This window comes from Pleurodeles waltl, chromosome 11, assembly GCF_031143425.1.
Source record: "Pleurodeles waltl isolate 20211129_DDA chromosome 11, aPleWal1.hap1.20221129, whole genome shotgun sequence".
NCBI classification, from domain to species: domain Eukaryota; kingdom Metazoa; phylum Chordata; class Amphibia; order Caudata; family Salamandridae; genus Pleurodeles; species Pleurodeles waltl.
The window spans coordinates 949,914,147-949,933,594 of NC_090450.1; the positions used below are offsets into that span (position 1 = coordinate 949,914,147).

Sequence of the window (19,448 nt, forward strand, 5' to 3'; positions counted from 1 at the left end):
GGCGTCACATCTTCCTCTAGAGTGAAGGCATCACTGTCATGCAAACAAAGACCAAATCCAGTGAAGAGCACTTCACTGACCAACTGCTGACCTAGGAACCAGATGCTATATCAGGCCAAACTCCACCTGATGTTCCGTGAGGACAAACTCTGCAAGTGTGCCAAGTTTGGTGGCACTGCACATTCCAGCGTCCGAACCACACAATTGCCCCAGGAAGTGGTCACCTAACGTCGGACACCCAGAAGGACAGTCCATTCCGGACTGTAAAAGGACCAAAAGGAAGCCCCAGTCGAGGGACTTCAGAAACCACAAGGACCTCCCACCAGAGTGCCCCTGCTGACCTGCAAGTGACCCTCAAAGTGACCTACCTCCTACTTACAAGGGGACCTTTGCACACAGCTCCTGGCTCACCAATGCGCTCTGCACCCGGCTGCCCTGTGTCCTGCACGGAAGACCCAGTTGTGCCCTTGAACTTTTGCAATCCAAGGGGTAAGTCCACCTGTGCAATGCTTTTCCAAGTGATCCCCCGCAGTGGCCTGGCACCCAGCTTCAATGACTTTCTCCAGCTGCTCCTGCCGAAACTGGAAGCCGCACAAACTTCTCCGGCTGGTCCATAGTGCCCACCGACGACCTCAACCTGCAAAAGGAGGCACTGGTAAACGCATTGCCTGATTTTATATGCATTTTTAAAGTTTTTTGCTATTGACTCCTATGGTGCGTGATTACGCACAAAAAGACTATTTTTGCCAAACTTTAAAGATTCATAACCTAAAAAGTACTTACCCGATTTTGATGACCTTGGTATTAAAAGATTTATAAAAATCTGAAGTATTTTTGTAAATTGACCTTGAGTTATTCTTTTGAGTGTGTCTTTTGGTTTATTCATACTGTGAGTACAACAAATACTTTGCACTTCTCCAAGATTGGCCTAAGTGCTTAACCAAGCTACCACAAATATTAGAGCATTAGGTGGTCTAGTTTTTTTGCCCGGACCCTCTGCATAGTGTGCCCAGTTTTGCACACTACAAAGAGGGCCAGCATCCTACACTACTGGGTACAGATGCCGCCCAAGCCCAAGGGAGGCTTGGGGATGACCTCCAATTTGCGACACACAATCAAGGAAGGACTGGCTAGAAGGAGGCAGAGCATGCCTCCAGTTGAGGAGCAGGAGGTGGTGGAGGCTGCAAAGCCATCTGTGCTTGAACTCAAGTATTTGATTAAAAAAATTGCCATAACTGTGACGTTGCTTAGGCATGATATGGACAAGATGCAGGAAAAGGTGAAAGACCTGGGCTTAAGGGTGGATGGACTGGATAAGACTGTAGGAACGCCCTCAACCTAATTGTCTGATCATGAAAGTCGCCTACAACTAGAGGAAGCCAAACTAGTGGACTTGGAGGACAGGGCCCAGTGAAATAATGTCTGCATACTGGGGCTACCAAAAGGGACAGAGCCTATACCGATGGAACAATTTCTGGAGTACTGGGTGCCTACCGTTCTGACAGACATGGAAGAGGAAGGGGGTCTACAGGTTGGTAAAGCACATGAAACACCTTACTGCAGGCCAAAACCGGGAGCACGGCTAAGAATGTTAGTAGCCAGAATGTTGAGATTTCGAGATAAAATGAACATATTGGCAGCGGCGTGCACACAGGAGACGTGGAATACAATGGACATAAGATCTCCTTCTATCAAGACTATGGTGTGGCAACTCAAAAACGTCGCAAAACATTTGGGTTAAAAAGGAAGCTCCTGGAACGTGGCATGGCATATGTGTTGCTCCCGCCGGCAAGACTTCATGTGGGCATACAAGGGAAGAGACACTTTTTTGACCATGCTGAGGAAGCAATACAATTCATAGAAAGTCATTGAATGGAGAAATGGCAGCAGACACAAGAACACAAAGATAGTTGCAATTGATTTGGTGGGGGCACCAATGAGGATTTGTAATTGCGAGGGGGAGTGGGTACCAGTTGACTAAGCATGCTTCGAAAGTCAGATCCCAGGAGATGGTATAGAGCTCTTAAAGCACTATCTAGTGTATGCATGTTCAATGGTAGCGCTGCTCGTGGGACAATCCTGTCCACGGGATTCACATGAGCAACACACTTTATTGGGGAAGTTTGTATGGTATAGCAGGGGTTCTGGGTCGACATTAAATGTGTCAGTTGTGGAGGCCGGTTAGGGTGGGCCACATGGGTGGGAGGTCAGGAGAAAAAAAAGGTTTTGGGTGTTGAGAGGAGGAGCTTATGTCCTAAAAGAAGCGGCTATTTCACTATAGAGACGGGGCACTGGACAAAAATGGAACATACATAAGCTACATGGGGTGAAATTAATATCATGGAATGTTAATCAATCAATCAATATTTGTAAAGTGCACCTACTCAGCAGTGAGGGTCTCAAGACGCTGGAGGAGGTGTGGAGGGGCCTCATCCGAAGAGCCACGTCTTGAGGTTCTTCCTGAAGATGGTGAGCGACGGGCTTTGTCGGGGTGCAGGTGGAGGTTGTTCCAGCTCTTTGCTACAGTGTAGGTAAGATCGTCCTTAGGCAGTGGTTTTGCGGATGCAAGGGATGGTGGCCAGGGCCATCTGGACGGAGCGGAGGGATCTGACGGGTATGTGGAAGGAGACGTGGTGGTTCAGTTAGGCTGGTCCTGCGTTGTGTATGGTCTTGTGTGGGTGAGAAGCTTGAAGGTGATTCGCTTCTCGACCGGTAGCCAGTGGAGGGTCCTCAGGTGTTGGAAGATGTATTCTCAGCGAGGGAGGTCCAGAATGAGTCTGGCGGCGGCGTTCTGGATGAGTTGACGTTCTTTGAGGTTCCTAGTTGAGGTGCCAGGGTAGAGGGCGTTGCCGTAGTTGAGCCTTCTTGTGACTAAGGCTTGGGTGACTGTCCTGCGACAGTATGCTGGGATCCATCTGAATATCTTCCGGAGTTTGCAGAGTGTGTGCCAGCAGGAGGAGGTGACAGAGTTTATCTGGTGGGTCATGGATAAGGAGGAGTTGAGGATGATTCCTAAGTTGCGGGTGTCGGTGCTGGGGGGGCACTGAGGGATGTGGGCCACGATGAGTTGTCCCAATCTGAGGTGGCGTTTCCGAAGATGATGAGCTCTGTCTTGTCGGAGCTGAGCTTGAGGCAGCTTTATCTCATCAAGGTGGCGACAGCTTCCATTCCTGCGTGAACGTTTCTTTTGGCTGTGTCCGGGTCTTCGGTAAGGGAAATGATGAGTTGTGTATCATTGGCATATGACACAATGTTCATACCGTGGCTTCTGACGATGGCAGCAACAGGGGCCATGTATACGTTGAACAGTGTGGGACTCAGTGAGGATCCTTGGAGGACTCCGCAGTTGACTCCTGTGGGTCTGGAGGTGTAGTGCGGGAGTCTGACCCTCTGCGTCCTCCAGGAGAGGAAGGAGTGGATTCATTCCAGGGCTCTTCCGCAGATTCCTATATTGTGGAGTCTGGTGTGCAGAGTGCTGTGGGAGACCGTGTCTAAAGCTGCTGAGAGGTCGAGGAGTATGAGTGCTGCGGTGTGACCGCGGTCTAGGAGTAATCGGATGTTGTCGGTGGCTGCCAGGAGTGCTGTCTCTGTGCTGTGATTGCTGCGGAAGCCGGACTGGGAGCTGTCCAGGGAGTTGTTGGCCTCAATGAAATTCCGTAGTAGACCCAGTCAGGGTCACTCATTTTATTCACCACCACATGGGACGTTCTCCAGGATAGATTAAATGTTCATACACCCAGAACAGGCAACACAATTTGGGGACATGCAGTACCTAGATTGCACTCTGTCCGATCAGGTCCTGCTGGTGGTGGAGCTGCAGGGGCGGTCCTACATAGCACCAGTGCCACAGTGGTGCTTCCAGTTCTGTTCACCACACGATCAGGCATTTCGGGAGGATATTCGGGAGGCAATCAAGGAATATTTTGCTCTTAATATGGGAATGGTCTAATCTGCAGGAATAGTGTGGGAGGCCTTTAAGGTGACTATTAGGGAGAAATGTATGGCTGCAACTTATGGGGTACACATATCATTAGGTGATACGATTACATGATTGGAACAAAAGATATTCGACATAGATAGGCAGGCTCCACACACGGAAGAGGTCTAGGAAGCAAGACACAAAATAAGGGATGAACTAGATGACGCCTGAAAAACACTAAGGAAGTATGATTACCGTGCATACCTGGAAACACAATACGAACAGGGTGATACTGCTGGTCGGCTACTGGTATAGCTGATAAACAGGGAGAAAGGGGGTAATGCAGAGGTAGCCATAAGGGATGCAAATGGCGAGATACTGACAGCCCAAGATGGTATCCTGGATCATTTTACTGAGTTCTACTCAGCACCATATACAGAACAGACCCAGAGAGATGAAACAGTCATGGAGGCACTTCTTGATGAGGTGCAATTACCTGGAGTAGATGAGGACACGAGGACTCTCTTGAATGCACCAATAGATGAAACAGACATCAGATGGGCTATTAAACAATTGAACACGGGGGGCACCAGGCAATGATGAGCTGACAGTGGAATTTTATCAAACTTATGTAGACTTGCTGTTCACACCACTGTTAGCCATGTATGGCAAGCATTTGAAATGGGGGGGCTGCCTGCATCACTAAGGGAAGCACATATAGTGGCTTTGCCCGAACTAGGGAGGGATCCTACTGATTGTGAATCATATTGCCCACTATCAGTGATCACAGTGGATGCAAAAATATTGGGGAAGATACTGGCCCAGAGACAGGCAAAGGCAGCAGAGTGGATTTTACATACTGATCAGACGGGCTTTGCTGGGGGGCCCGTAAACAAATCCACTAATATATGAAAAGCATTTATTCTCATAGAATAAGCTGTGATGGAAGAGGGACCTTGTGCTCTGGCAAGCCCGGATGCCAATAAGACATTTGATATGGTTGATTGGGTATTCATGGACTGGACGCTGAGATGATATGACCTAGGGGTGGACTACCTGAGATGGGTGAAGCTACTATACACTGATAGTAATGCCAAAGTGAAAGTAGGCCACAGGCTTTCTGAAGCCTGGCCGATAGAAAGAGGTACTCGACAGGGGTGTCCCCTGTCTCTCCTGATATTTGTGATGCTCATAGAGCCACTGCCACAGATTATACAACATAGACATATATGGGGTCATTTTGACCCTGTAAATGTGGCAGTCCCACCGCCAACAGGCTGGCGGTGCAGACCACCACAATATGAGTGTAGCAGGTTGGCATCAGTAAACCCGCCACATCTCCACTCATACCACCATGGCGGTCTGAACCGCTGGGCCAGAGATGGTCATCTCTGACCCGGCGGTCCACAGAAGACCGCAGTGGTATTTGGAGCCGGCCTTCCGACATGGTTTCTGTGGCGGTAGCACCGCCACAAAAACCAAGGCAGAAGAGCTACCGGTGACAGGGAATTTCTTCCCTGTCACCAGTAGACAGCTCCCCCCCTCAGCAAGCACTAGACACCCACATCCACCACGCATACACCAATTCACCTACACTTACATACATTCATCCATTCACACGCATCCATGCATGCATTCACAACTACATCCATACATGCATTTCTGCATGCATACTCGCACCCATCCAAAGACGCATTCTCGCACGCATACACACTCACATTTACACACGCATACAACCACGCATACATACATTCATACACACACAACATCCCCTACCCTCCCACCCCCCACCCCTGTCAGGCGATCACCTTACCTGTTCCAGGGAGAAGGTCATCCAGCAGGGAATGGAAGGGGCGCTTCCACTGCTGACGGCACCCTGCCAGCAGGACACCGCCAGGCCATATTATGGCCCATAATATGGCGGGAGGTGTCCTATTGGTGGGGCGGAGCTGGTGGTAGAACCACCAGAGCACCTCCGCCCGCTAGCGCGACTACTGCCGGATTTCTTCCCAAAGTGTGGCAGAAATTCAGCAGTACCCATGATATGGCGGATGGGTCTCCTGGCGCCCGCGGCTTTGGCGGCCTTCATGAAAGACCACTAAATTCGTAAAGAGGGCCATAGACTCTGGGAGTTTGTTGGGCAGGAGCAGAAGATCATCTACGCAGATGACATTCTGTTGACCTTAAGTAATCCAGCGATTGCTTGGCCAGCGATCAGTGATACCATAACTGAGGTGGGGGCCGACCCTGGGATTAGATTGAATGCGGACAAGTTGGTGCATTATCCGATATCATCTGAATGGGTGAGAGATGAACCTATACACACTATAAGAGTGCAGACTGCCCTGATTAAATACCTAGGAGTACATTTAAGTTCAGATATGAATGAAACCTATGACACAAATGTGGGTAAGATGTTGGTGAGTCTAGAACGATGCTAAAATAAATGGCAGCGTTTTCCAATGTCCCTGATGGGGGGCATAACCCTCAGCAAGATGATAATGTTTTCTAGAATTCTGTGTGTGCTACAACATATGCCGATGCGCATACCAGAATCCTGCTTTTGCAAGCTGGATGAATTACTTAGATTGCTATATTGGGGACATGAAAGGGCGAGGATTAATGTGGAAGTCCTGAGATTACCATGGGATTGTGGAGGGTTGCAGACACAGGATTTCAGAGCTTACTATTGGGTCTCTCACCTGCAATACATAGTGCTAAGGTTCCAGGAGGGGAGTAATGATCCTGTGGTTGGAATACTAAAGTATCTGATTCACCCCCGGGAGCTGCTGGCATTGCCACTAGTCCCTCCAAAAAAATGGTTATTATACCTCAACAGGTCAGGGCACTACTGGAGATATGGGAACGAACATCGAAAGAGGGTGATCTGTATATATATATATATATATATATATATATATTCTGATATTTGATTCCGTTGCGTACAGGTTTCAGCCCATCGTTGCCGGCATCTTTGAAAGCTGAAGGAGGGGGAGCCATACCACAGAACATAGAGGACCTATATGTGGATTGCAGGGTGGTTGGTTACACGGATTTTTGTATTAGATGGGGTGTGGGAGGTGGTGGTTTCCTTGCGCATGCAGGCCTGGCAGCAGCTATACACACAGCATGGGAAGGATTCCCTCAGGAAACAGAGACAAACGTTCTAAATCAAACTCTACCCGATATGGGGGACGGGGGTAAACTCATAACGCAGTTCTATGCACTAGTGCCCATTATGGCTACCCGCATGACAAAATTGAAATCACAGTGGGAGGAGGATCTGAGAGTGGAGCTAATAGAACGTGAGTGGCTGTCCATGCTGAGCAACTGCAGAAAGATCCTTGAAATGGATCCACTACAAGTGTTTACATAAGGACTATATCATCCTCCAGTGGCTTCATAAATTGGATCCTGCCAAACCAGAGCATTATCCTATGTCCAAGACAACAGTGGGAACATATATATACACCTGTGGGACAAGCCCATGAGGTGCCTGTTTTTTGGAAGGAGGTCATCAGTACAATGAGGAACTTGACCAAGCTGACGATGCAACCAACAATTCAGTTGTGCTTGATGGGTTTGGTGACTTGAGCCCCGACACACAAAACGTATGGAAAAAATAGTAGTTAGGCCTGGCAGTGGCTAAAAAATGTATAACCCCGAGATGGATGACAAACAGGTCACCCATTTGGAAACAATGGTTGTGAATTTGAAAACGGACACAGGCTGAATGCCTGCTTCACCACAGATTAGTGTACAATAGAACAGGCCAGGGGTATGTTGTAATGGGAAATGGTGGAACTAAGTTTACAGGGGGTAATGAAGGAACCTAAGGAGGTAGAAGAACCAGTGCTTTCTCAATTGGAGGGGGTGGACATGAAAATGTAGAGGATATAATGACTATATGATACCTATATAAGAAGCTTGTACAGTTTGGTGGATACTTTAACATGCAAAAAAAATTGAAACAAGTGTAACTGCTATGACACGATCCTTGTTTGTGGGGGTCGTTGGGAGCTTAAATGAAGCTGTAAGTTAAACTGTTATATTTGAAAACAATAAAAGAAATGTTTAAAAAGGTGGCTAAATGTACAATTGAAATGTTTTAAATGTACTGGAAATGTCAAGGAATTTAAAATTGGAAGCTAAAAATTAAATTAGTACCCTCGCATTGATTCATGGGAGCAGTGCAGGTGCATGAATACAGTGTGAAGGATGTGTAACTTAAACTGAATTTAGAAAAGCTACAACTTCCTGGTAAAAATAAAACAATTACTTTATTTGTCAACAAATTACATGAAATGTAGCATTTGTGTATGTGTTTGATGGAATGCCTGTTTCTGTATTTTTTGGGTTGTTTTGTGGTTCCAATCATCGACAGTGTTTAGGCCTGGGTCCCCGGCTTCCAGTAATGACTTAGGGTGGGGGTGGCTGGGCGGTGTCGTGTCCCGGTTTCCAATCAGCAGTCAAAAGGTTGGGAACCGCTGTTCGAGTTTGTGGATATGACCTGAGGGATACAATTTCCAATCCCATCTAGACCACCTCAGCATGCCATCCTTATCAATTGAGTACCATTAAACTTGGTAAAAACAAGTTATTAGCATTAATACATTTGCTTATAAACTTTAAGTTCAATGAGGGTTTGTGCCGGGCAAAGTCTCGCAACACCCAGCCGACCCCGACTTCCGAGTTCCCTCACGCACGACTCGGTCTCCCGCCTCGAAAGCCGTCTTCCAGTTGGTCTTGGGGGCGGTGTCAATTTAGCGGAAATGACGTCAGACTGGAGCGACAGCAAAACAAACTCTGCCAGCTGTGCTGTGCTTCTGCAGGTGAGGTGAGTTTCGTGGAGGGGAGCGGTCCCCTCCAGCGGGTTGTCGTGCTGCGGGGGCGGAATAAGTCAGGGGCAATACAAGCAGAATACTCCCCCCTCCCCCTGCTAGAGAGATTTTGTATACACACCTATACCTGCACCCCTTCTCGTTTAGGAATCCCCACAAGCAGGAAATAGAAAGAACCAACGAAGAGTTGCATCGGAGAGGCAGAGGGACGTGCTTACGTCCGGGGGATTTCCAAGAGGGAGGCTTTCCAACAGGATTACATAGTCACTGGCCTTCCTTCTCAAGGGAAAGCGAAAGCAAATTGCATGGTTGCTTGTTAAGCCATTGGAGCACCCCTACACTAGGGCGTGCATTCTTACAGGAAATAAAGAGCTGCATCTCTCAACAGGGTGGGTGCCCGAGCTTGCATTAGAAAAAAGCTGCATCTCTCAACAGGTTGGGGGGCTGAGCCTGCATTAGGAAGAGCTGTATCTCTCAAAAGGGTGGGGGCCGAGCCTGCATTGGAAAAGAGCTGCACCTCTCAACAGGATGGGTGCCGAGCCTGCATTAGTGAAGATCTGCATCTCCAAACAGAATTGGGGACGAGCCTGCATTAGAAAAGAGCTGCATTGCTCAACAGGTTGGGAGCCGAGCCTGCAATAGTAAAGAGCTGCATCTCTCCACAGGGTGGGGACTGAGCCTGCATTAGAAAAGAGATGCATCTTTCAACAGGGTGGGAGCCAAGCCTGCATTAGTAAAGATCTGAGTCTCCAAACAGGATTGGGGTGAGCCAGCATTAAAAAAGAGCTGCATCGCTCAACGGGGTGGGAGTCGAGCCTGCATTAGTAAAGAGCTGCATCTCTCAACAGGGTGGGGGCCGAGCCTGCATTAGAAAAGAGCTGCATCTGTCAACAGGGTGGGCGCCGAGCCTGCATTGGAAAAGAGCTGCACCTCTCAACAGGGTGGGTGCAGAACCTGCATTAGTAAAGATCTGCATCTCCAAACAGAATTGCGGGCGTGCCTGCATTAAAAAAGAGCTGCATCGCTCTAAAGGGTGGGAGACGAGCCTGCATTAGTAAAGAGCTGCATCTCTCAACAGGATGGGGGTGGAGGCTGCATTAGAAAAGAGCTGCATCTCTCAACAGGGTGGGGGCTGAGCCTGCATTAGAAAAGAGCTGCATCTCTCAACAGGGTGGGAGCCGAGCCTGCAGTAGTAAAGAGCTGCGTCTCCAAACAGGATTAGGGAGAGCCTGCATTAAAAAAAGAGCTGCATCGCTCAATGGGGTGGGAGCCAAGCCTGCAATAGTAAAGAGTTGCATCTCTCCACAGGGTGCGGGCTGAGCCTGCATTAGAAAAGAGCTGCATCTCTCAACAGGGTGAGGGGCCGAGCCTGCATTAGTAAAGAGCTGCATCTCTGAACAGGGCGCGGGCTGAACCAGGATTAGTAAAGAGCTGCATCTCTCAACAGGATGGGGACGAGCCTGCATTAGAAAAGTGCTGCGTCTCACAACAAGGAGGGACGGACAGAGCCTCCATTAGAAAAAAGCTGCATCTCTCAACAGGGTGGGCGCTGAGCCTGCATTAGTAAAGAGCTGCATCTCTCAACAGGGTGGGGACGAGCCTGCATTAGAAAAAAGCTGCATCTCTCAACAGGGTGGGCGCCGAGTCTGCGTTATTACAGAGCATCTCTCAACAGGGTGAGGACGAGCCAGCATTAGAAAAGAGCTGCATCTCTCAAATACAAAATGTTTTATTGAATTGTTTTTTTCAAAGTCAACTACTCTAGCAATTAAAGGTAGTTGATTTTTATTCCCTTCGCTATCTCCTTCATACCCTACAGTCCGAAGATTGACAGTGTTCCAGAGATGACGCTAGCCATGAACACAGCTTTTAAATATCGAAAGTCTGTTTATCTGCGATATACAAAACATAAGCCATGTTTTAAGCTTTTTCCTCCATAAGTGTCTATTTTATATTTTGCCGAACTTGTTTTGGATTTGTTTGATTAAAAAAACATGTCCTGAGCATATATATATTTTTTAGTGTTTTGTGGGAGTCCAGGCATTAAAAATTGTTCAATTTCAGATAGCACTTTGCCTTTCCACTGGTTTTACTCTTTTGCACTAATAAAGGGAAAAAGCAAGGGTAAATTATTTTTATACCTGCTGTGCCACCTTTTTGTTGCTAGTGGTAATTTGAAGGTCAAAAACAGTTATAATAATTGATGCTGAACTCACAGTAGACACAAATGTAAACAAGCAACGGCAAAGCCAATAGATCTTGCCTATGTGGGAGCTATTGGCTTTGGCAATGTGTTTTAGCTATATTGTCCACAGTGTGGCTGCTGTTCATTTCTAAAAGTTAGTGGGCTGGATTGGAGTAGGTTGGAGTGGGGTAGATTTAGATACAGTGGAGTAGGACAAATTAGAGGGTGACGGCGTTAGAGTGGGGTAGATTGGAGTAGGCTGGAGTGGAGTATATTAGAGTGGGATAGATTAAAGTGTGGCACATTAGGCTGAATTGGAGTGGGGTAGATTCTAGTGGAGTGGGGTGGGATGGAGTGGGATAGATTGGGATGGAGTTGAGTTGATTGGGTCGGGGTAGATTGTGGTAGATTCTAGTGGGTTGGGTTAGAGTAGAGTGGAGTGGGGTAGCCTGGAGTGGAGGGAGATAGATTGGGGTAGAGTGGAGGGGAAGGGGAAATGGAGTAATTGCTGCACTGCACAAAACTGAAGCACTTTAATCAGACACCTAGGGTCTGATTTAGACAGCCTGGCAGTGGTCTGCCACATTACGACCCTGGCGGTCACACTGCCAGGGTACCGCCATCTCCGCAGGGATCAGTGAGCCCAACGGGCTCATGGTGGTGGAGGTCCGAATCAGCCAGGGTGGCACTGCGATATCACTGACATGAAAAGGCCGGTGAAGAACAGGTGTAGGAGTCCACAGGGCGGCCCCTGCACTGCCCATGCACTTGGCATGGGCAGTGGAGGGGTCCACCTGTGCAGCACCCTCGCAATGGTCACTGTCTGCAGCATTGTGAGGGTGTTGGTGCACCTTGCAGAGACAGTATTGCAGCCAGCTCGATAATGAGCTGGCAACAATGCTGACACCACTTTCCTGCTGGGCTGACAGACGGAAACCTTGATTACCGCCCATCAGCCCAATGGGAAAATCGTAATGGGCCTGGCAGGGAGGTAGCCAGCAAGATGGCAACCTCCCCGTCGGAGGTTTGGCGACCGGGTTATCCCGTCTGCCGTACTTGTAATGAGGCCTATAGTTTTTATGTAAAGAGAAGAGGTGAAATATATATGCTACTGGGACACAAGTTTTAGGGAGAAATGGATTAACTGCAGCGCTGCTCAAAACTTAGGCACTTTGAAAAGCCATTATTTCATGCTGTTTGCTTAGTGATGTAAAAGAATCCAAAGCAAATTAAGGCAACAACAAACCCATAGGACGGAGTTAAAAGCAACCCAAATGTGTACCATAGTAGTGGAAATGATAGCCAGAAGAATTAAAAGAAAATTACCCAGAATCACAGTGTGAGCAGCCGAAGGAAACTCTTCAAATGAAATCAATTAGAACTTGGTCCATGCTCCAGAGAAATAAAAGGAAGTGACGTGAGGCATACATTGGCCAATTAGGAGGCAGCTAAAAAGAATGACAAGCCAGCAGTATTGGTCAGGTTCCAAGCCCTTTACTGTAAACAGTTCCCCTTAGCAGCGAAGGTGCATGCATGCTGTTAATCGAGACCTAAAAATGGATGCGCTACGCCTCACTCTTAGTTTTTATTTTTTATTTTTTTTACACTTTACTGAAACCTCTCAATAAGGTCGTAAGTGTTTACCCACATTAGCAATATCTTCTTTGATCTGTTTGAGTTCCTTAAACCTCTACATTACCTTCTTTGCGCACACATACTTAAAAACCTCCAAAACCCTAACATACACAAAATTTACGGTTTGATCTTACAATCAAGCAAATTCCTTATTCAAATTGTCAAAATCTCCTGTCTTGATTACTAATCCCCATCTTGTTCTTTCATTTACAATCCTTCTAGAAGTCTACGACGCCCTACCTTGCTTCACTAAATTTCTATCCTCTTTCCTCACAAATTTTGTCTGCTGCCAAAGCGCTATTGCAAAATCTGATCATTAATAATACACAATAACTATGTTATTGCTGTATGTAAGACATCAGCATTATTAAGATGCTTACAAATTGGAATCGTGTAAATGCTTATGAATTTGACTTGTAAATGCTTCTTTCAAAAGCAAGGCCTCCAGGTTCTGTGTTCAGTTTTGTTAAGCATCCAAGGAATTTTAGCCGAAAGTGCAGAGCAAACGAATGATGAGATATTACATAGAGAAAAATGAACTGACAATCTGAAAGAGGAAATTGATGAATAAGAGGTATGTAGGAAGTTGGCTCTGTATATAATATTTCAAAGTGAGAGATAGTGTGCACAAAGTCCAAGGGTTCCCCTTAGAGGTTGATAGTGGCAAAATTAGATAATTCTAATGCTCTGTTTTGTGGTAGTGTGGTCGAGCAGTAGGCTTATCAGAGGGTAGTGTTAAGCATTTGTTGTACACCCACAGACAATAAATGAGGAACACACACTCAAAGACTTAACTCCAGGCCAATAGTTTTTATATACAAACGAGGTCACAGTCACCTGGGAGTCCTCTCTGCGGTGTTGGTTCTCTGGAGCTCGAGCCAATGGCGTCGGGTGCAGAGTGTGAAGTCTCTTGCTTCCAGCGGGAATAGTGAGTTCTTTAAAAGTTGCAAAAAATGCTGCTGTTTGGTGAACAGTGCCGCTGTTCTCAGGAGTTTCTTGGTCCTTCGCTTTAGGGCAGTCCTCTGAGTTCTCAGAGGTCGCTGGTCCCTGTCAGATGCGTCGCTGTGCAGGTTCTTTGAGTCTGGAGACAGGTCGGTTGGGCTGGGGCCCAGTCAGTTGTCGTCTCTGCGGGGCTTTCAGGTCAGCAGTCCTTCTTCTTTCTTCAGGGTGCAGGAATCTGGGTTCAGGGTTGCCCCTAAATACTAAATTTAGGGGTGTGTTTAGGTCAGAAGGGCAGTAGCCAATGGTTACTGTCCTGGAGGGTGGCTACACCCTCCTTATGCCTCCTTCCTGAGGGGAGAGGGGCACATCCCTAATCCTATTGGGGGAATCCTCCAAACTCAAGATGGAGGATTTCTAAAGGCATGGGTCACCTCAGCTCAGTACACCTTAGGGGCTGTCCTGACTGGTGGGTGACTTCTCCTTGTTTTGTCATTATCCTCTCCTGCATTGCTGTCAAAAGTGGGGGCAGTGGCCAGAGGGGCAGGCATCTCCACTAGCTGGGATGCCCTGGGGTGCTGTAACAAAAAGCATGAGCCTTTGAGGCTCACCGCCAGGTGTTACAGTTCCTGCAGGGGGAGATGAGAAGCACCTCCACCCAGTAAAGGCTTTGTTCCTGGCCACAGAGTGACAAAGGCACTCATCCCATCTGGCCAGAAACTCGTCTGGTTGTGGCAGGCTGGCAGAAACTGGTCAGCCTAGCACTAGGAGTTGGACTGGTATTCAGGGGGCATCTCTAAGATGCCCTCTGGGTGTATTTTACAGTAAATTCCAAACTGGCATCAGTGTGCATTTATTGTGCTGAGAAGTTTGATACCAAACTTCCCAGATTTCAGTGTAGCCATTATGGAACTGTGGAGTTCGTGTTTGACAAACTCCCAGACCATATACTCTTTATGGCTACCCTGCACTTACAATGTCTAAGGTTTTGCTTAGACACTGTAGGGGCATAGTGCTCATGCAGATATGCCCTCACCTGTGATATAGTGCACCCTGCCTGAGGGCTGTAAGGCCTTCTAGAGGGGTGACTTGCCTATGCCACAGGCAGTGCGAGGTGGGCATGGCACTCTGAGGGGAGTGCCATGTCGACTTAGTCATTTTCTCCCCACCAGCACACACAAGCTGTGAGGCAGTGTGCATGTGCTGAGTGAGGAGTCCCCTGGGTGGCATAAGATATGCTGCAGCCCTTAGAGACCTTCCCTGGCACCAGAGCCCTTGGTACCAGGGGTACCATTTACAAGGGGCTTATCTGTGTGCCAGGGCTGTGCCAATTGTGGGAACAAAGGTACAGTTTAGGGAAAGAACCCTGGTGCTGGGGCCTGAATAGCAAGGTGCCAGCACTTTCCATCATAACTGGCATCAAGAAAAGGCAGAAAGTCAGGGGATAACCATGCAAAGGAAGGCATTTCCTCACAAGGTAGGATCCTATATCTTGATCAATAGTTTATACAGCCACAATGCGTTACTACAGGCCTCGAAAAATCATAAAAATGCACCTGCAGGTTTAGTGATTTAAATAATCTACTTTACCTAATTATAATGCTCTTGACCCTTAAACTGGTTTCAAATTATATGATTATGGGCAAATATTTTTTAATTCACTGAGCCGTCATTTTCTTCTTTATCACATATGTGCGAACCTTCAAATATGCGAGTTCAGCACGTGTCTGCTTTACAAAAAACACTTTAGTTTGATTTAATAGACTGAATGTTTGCTCTATATAAAGTACAAATCTAGCCACACATAGGATACACATGACTGCTCACTTGCCTCTTAGTTCATTAACCACATTATCATCAGGACGGAGGCAGGAATGTTTCTCTAATCATGTTTAAAATGTATCACTTTTATTAAATACATACCTGAAGCGTGAAGTGGTAGCACACTTATTTGCAATCATCAGATTTTCCATTGAAATGGCAACAACATTTCCCATTGACATGGTTTTACTGATAAAAATGTATAATATGTAATGTTTGGAAATCGAGTTTCTGCAAATATTTGTCATTTGCGCATCACCAAGTAAAGTGTTTTGATTTGTTTTGGTCCTATTTAAATCTTTGTTTGCATCACACTTCTGAATTACAAAAAAAAAAAAAATGTTCTGTCATGATTCCTAATATATTTTTAAATACATTTATTATTAATTTACAAGCTGTTTAAATATTGTGTATTAGGTGAAAAAACAGACATCTTACAGCCTTTTGTTTCACAATGATTGTTAGAGGAATTTGTCAACTGAGCTCTCTAACTGCAATAGGAGAAGGAAATGTAACCACCATTTTCCATGGTTTGCGCTCAACCCTAAAAAGACAAACTGACGTTTGACCTCTGTTGTTGAACAGACAGCAAATGTGTCAAGATACAAAAAAGATTTAAAGGTGTCCTTATTGCGTTATTAACTTTCTGAAAGAACAGAACACCTGTCCCTTTCAGGTTAAGTTCTCTCGCCAGAACGGACCAGTAAGTGCTAAAAATAGCTCAACCTTCTAAAATCTGACTCGCCATAGCAAGTGGGCGTGTAAATGTTTCGAGGCCTCTACTATCTCACACAAATGGCAAAAGTGTCATTGAGTAACTGATATATGCTGGGGTTATGGGTTAGCAGTAAGTATTATTTTTCCTATGTTATGGAAGAGATATTTTGGCTGGGGTAATAAGGGCAGAGGTGCTATCAACTTTTATTTAAAATGACTTGTTTGGTCATCTGAATTCAGGGCTTTATCAATGGTAGGTAGCAAATAAACAGATCTTCAAAACTTAAATTATTTTGGCCTTATCATATCTTTCTGCTTACTGGACATAGTGGTGATCTGGTACTCTTATATGTTTTAAAGGTGCTTATTTGTTTGTTCTAAGTGTATGTCCTAACAAAATGGTTAAAATTATACAATAAAAAATAATTGTGTTGAGAATTACAGTATCAGAAGTGGAAAAATACATAAATCCAACTGTGCGGAAGTTCCATCTCAAAGAGATGTACTTTTTAAGATAGTCAGGAGTTATAGATGTTGGGAGTAGAGCAGTCTGATGTGGTTAGGACATTTCAAAGCTTGGATAGAATAACATCTAAGGATTTATAGTGGAAAAGGGTATGGGAGATGGAGGGGTCCCCAGCAGGATTTCAGTAGAAGAACAGAGAGTTCAAGAAGGGATATAAACTTTAACAGAGACTGAAATTCAAATTCTTGTCAACTACTATCAATTTATTTAAGACAGCATAAGAGCAGTGTTTAATTAGTTGAAGTGCTGGTGCCCAAAGTTCTTGCTTAGAATCTCTCAGCTGGTGCTACCAATTGGCTGGGGTGCCGAATACCAAAGCTGAATAGTGTTGTTTCCTTCCAATGCACCTTTCGTTCACCATCAGATACACCATGTCCCTCATTCTTGCAGGTTATTTTTCATGTTTGCATTCTTTCTTTGTCTCTATTTTGTCTGTCTTTCTCTTACTCTTCCTTTCCCCCAATTGTATTTTTCTTTCTCTTGCTCTGAGTCAAAGCCTGATGAGGAAAAAGAACTGCTGGTCCCTACAGATAAGTGTCAGTGGGCCCTGTCTGCAGCCACCAGCTCATATTAAGCACTATATGTTGGAAGGAAAAAGGAACCCAGTGTAAGGAAACAGATGAAATGGGAAGGATAAAATAATATAATAGACAGTGGGAGATTACTGTAGGGGGATGAAAGAGAGAATGTTTTTGTTTGTCTGGATTGAGGTCCAATGAGAGTACACCCAGTAGTAAACTGTAGTAAGACACCTGGAACTACTGTTGTGCATTGAAGGAAGAAAAAGAGATTTCAGAATCCTTGTTATAGAAATGTTCTTAACTACCAAGCGAGCGATCATAATGAAGACGCACAAGGTAGACAGCAAAGTGTAAAGGCCCATGGTTAGAGCCCAGGAGTGCTTTACACATAAGGCAGAACATCTGTGGTTAGCCCAGGCCACAAAGTAAAAGCCTTTAAATAGAGAAGATAAAGTTAAACTGGCACTATCCATGTCAGATTTGCCCATTTAGGAAAGTAAGTCAAGGTTGGTCCAGTTATTGATATGTTTAATCTATGTCCTAATGTAGATATGTTTATTTGCAGTTAGGCAAAATCTTCTAAAAGGAATGTATAAATAAGCCTTTTGATTTTGTAAGCCATGATTCCAATCCCCTTGTGTAAAAATGTGAATATAAAGGTGGATGCATTGTGCATTATTTTATACATATCTTACTTTTTGGCATAATCTCTGACCTGCTGCACTAAATCATAGAAAGATTTTTCATATTCTAAGATGCACCAAAGGAAGATCTAACATGGATATTTTACCCCTCAAAGATCTCGGTGAAAACACCCTTGGTGCCTTGTGGGTGCCCACAACACCATGGCTGAGGACCAGGAGATGGAGCAGTCGTGCAAGGACTCACATGATGCACTTCATCAACGATGTTCCAACAAGACCTATCGGAGCACTGTGCACTCACAATCTCTGCTTGGAGGTCTGGTTTCACTTCGGGACAGCAAGATCCTGTTTGATGTAGTCCTGAAGCTGGAAGGGAGGAGTCTCGAAGCTCATCGTATCCTGCTGGCTGCCTCTTGTGACTATTTCAGGTGATACTCATTGCACCATATAATTTCGTGGAAGCAATTTCCCTGCAGTGTATTCTGTCTATAAAAAAAATCTATCCATCAAGCTTCTTATGCAGGAAAAAAGTATTTGCTGTTTGCATGGCATTTAATCGGCAGCCTCTGTAACAACTAAGCACTAAATGAATGAGTGAATGCCCTTCTATGGCACAGCTCTGTGAACTAAATCACTTCATTGAGATTCAGGTTTGGAGGGCACAAAGGGTTGAGAATAGATGCGTCCTGGAGGTTTTACGAAATGAAGGTTATTTGGAGAGTTCCTTAGTCAGGATCCTTGGATTGGAAAGCACTTGCCCTCTATCACGTTTGACCTTTTCCTGGTCCCAGAGGACATTTTTATTGCATGGTGCAGTATGTATTTTGTGATGGGGGTGGTTTTGATGCTTCCAATAATGCATTTGTAGAAGAAAAAGAGTTGTACACTGATAGAAAGTATTTGTCTTGTTTTGTGAGTGGGACAGATAGAGTGCCAGGGCTTCACATCTTCTACCAGTCTTGTTTTCTAGAGATGGAGGATTAGTTGTTTAGGCTGGTCGAGGTGGAGTGAGCTAGTAAGCCCTGGTGATCCGTTCCACCACAGCTTGGTATCCTTAGGCAGTTTGTGCACGTTTAAGGTTCACCATCAGCAGTGCTCTGTGACTTAGTAATTCTTGTGAGGCAAGAGCCTAAAAAGAGCCTGCTCTTTGGAACGAGGCATAAACCACCTGTTCGACCTTGAAAGGAGATAATGACCATCTATTCAATTAGCACTTCCTTTGTCACTAATAACGAACCCCGGCACCTGCATTAAATATCTAGCAATAGAGAGTAGCCCCTTTACCAGCACCAATTATGTACAGAATCTTTAAACATCCTCCTATTTTAATGCACAGTGCTATGTTATTCTGTAGCTAGATATGCACAGTACAGGTGCCCATCTGAATTCAACTCTGTGGTACGGGATGGAGAGGCTTTGGTATAACATTGCATCAAGTGTCCTGTTTAAGGATCTATTGAGTTCTAACCCCTCACTCACTACTGTCCAGGTCGCTTGCCTGTAATCACTGCATGTAGCTTAAGTTCTGGTGAGAAATCTGCCACATTTTGTTAACCTTTTTGATCACTTCACTTAGCAGCATTTGTTCAACAGACACCCTCTTAGCTTGATCATCACAAGATGTATTTTTCTGCGTAGTGGTTTTGTTCTTATGACTACTACAACTCTTGTATCAAGCTACACAAAGAAAATGCTTCCAA

At 45.6% G+C, this 19,448-nt stretch overlaps 1 protein-coding gene and 1 long non-coding RNA gene across 3 annotated transcripts in view; one reads left to right on the top strand and one right to left on the bottom strand.

Moving 5' to 3' along the window:
- The window catches only part of LOC138266389 (uncharacterized), a 517,771-nt gene that overhangs the window by 55,424 nt on the left and 442,899 nt on the right, over positions 1-19,448 (bottom strand). The gene's annotated exons all lie outside the window — the stretch shown is intronic.
- Positions 8,593-19,448, top strand: part of KLHL22 (kelch like family member 22) — a 132,879-nt gene continuing 122,023 nt past the window's right edge. The window contains exons 1-2 of one of the 2 annotated variants that reach the window (XM_069215147.1): positions 8,593-8,756; positions 17,904-18,176. In XM_069215147.1, the coding sequence (XP_069071248.1) occupies positions 17,950-18,176 (227 nt within the window). In that variant the 5' untranslated portion in view covers positions 8,593-8,756; positions 17,904-17,949. The remainder of the gene's footprint in view (positions 8,757-17,903; positions 18,177-19,448) is intronic. The other variant, XM_069215148.1, reaches the window with a different exon arrangement.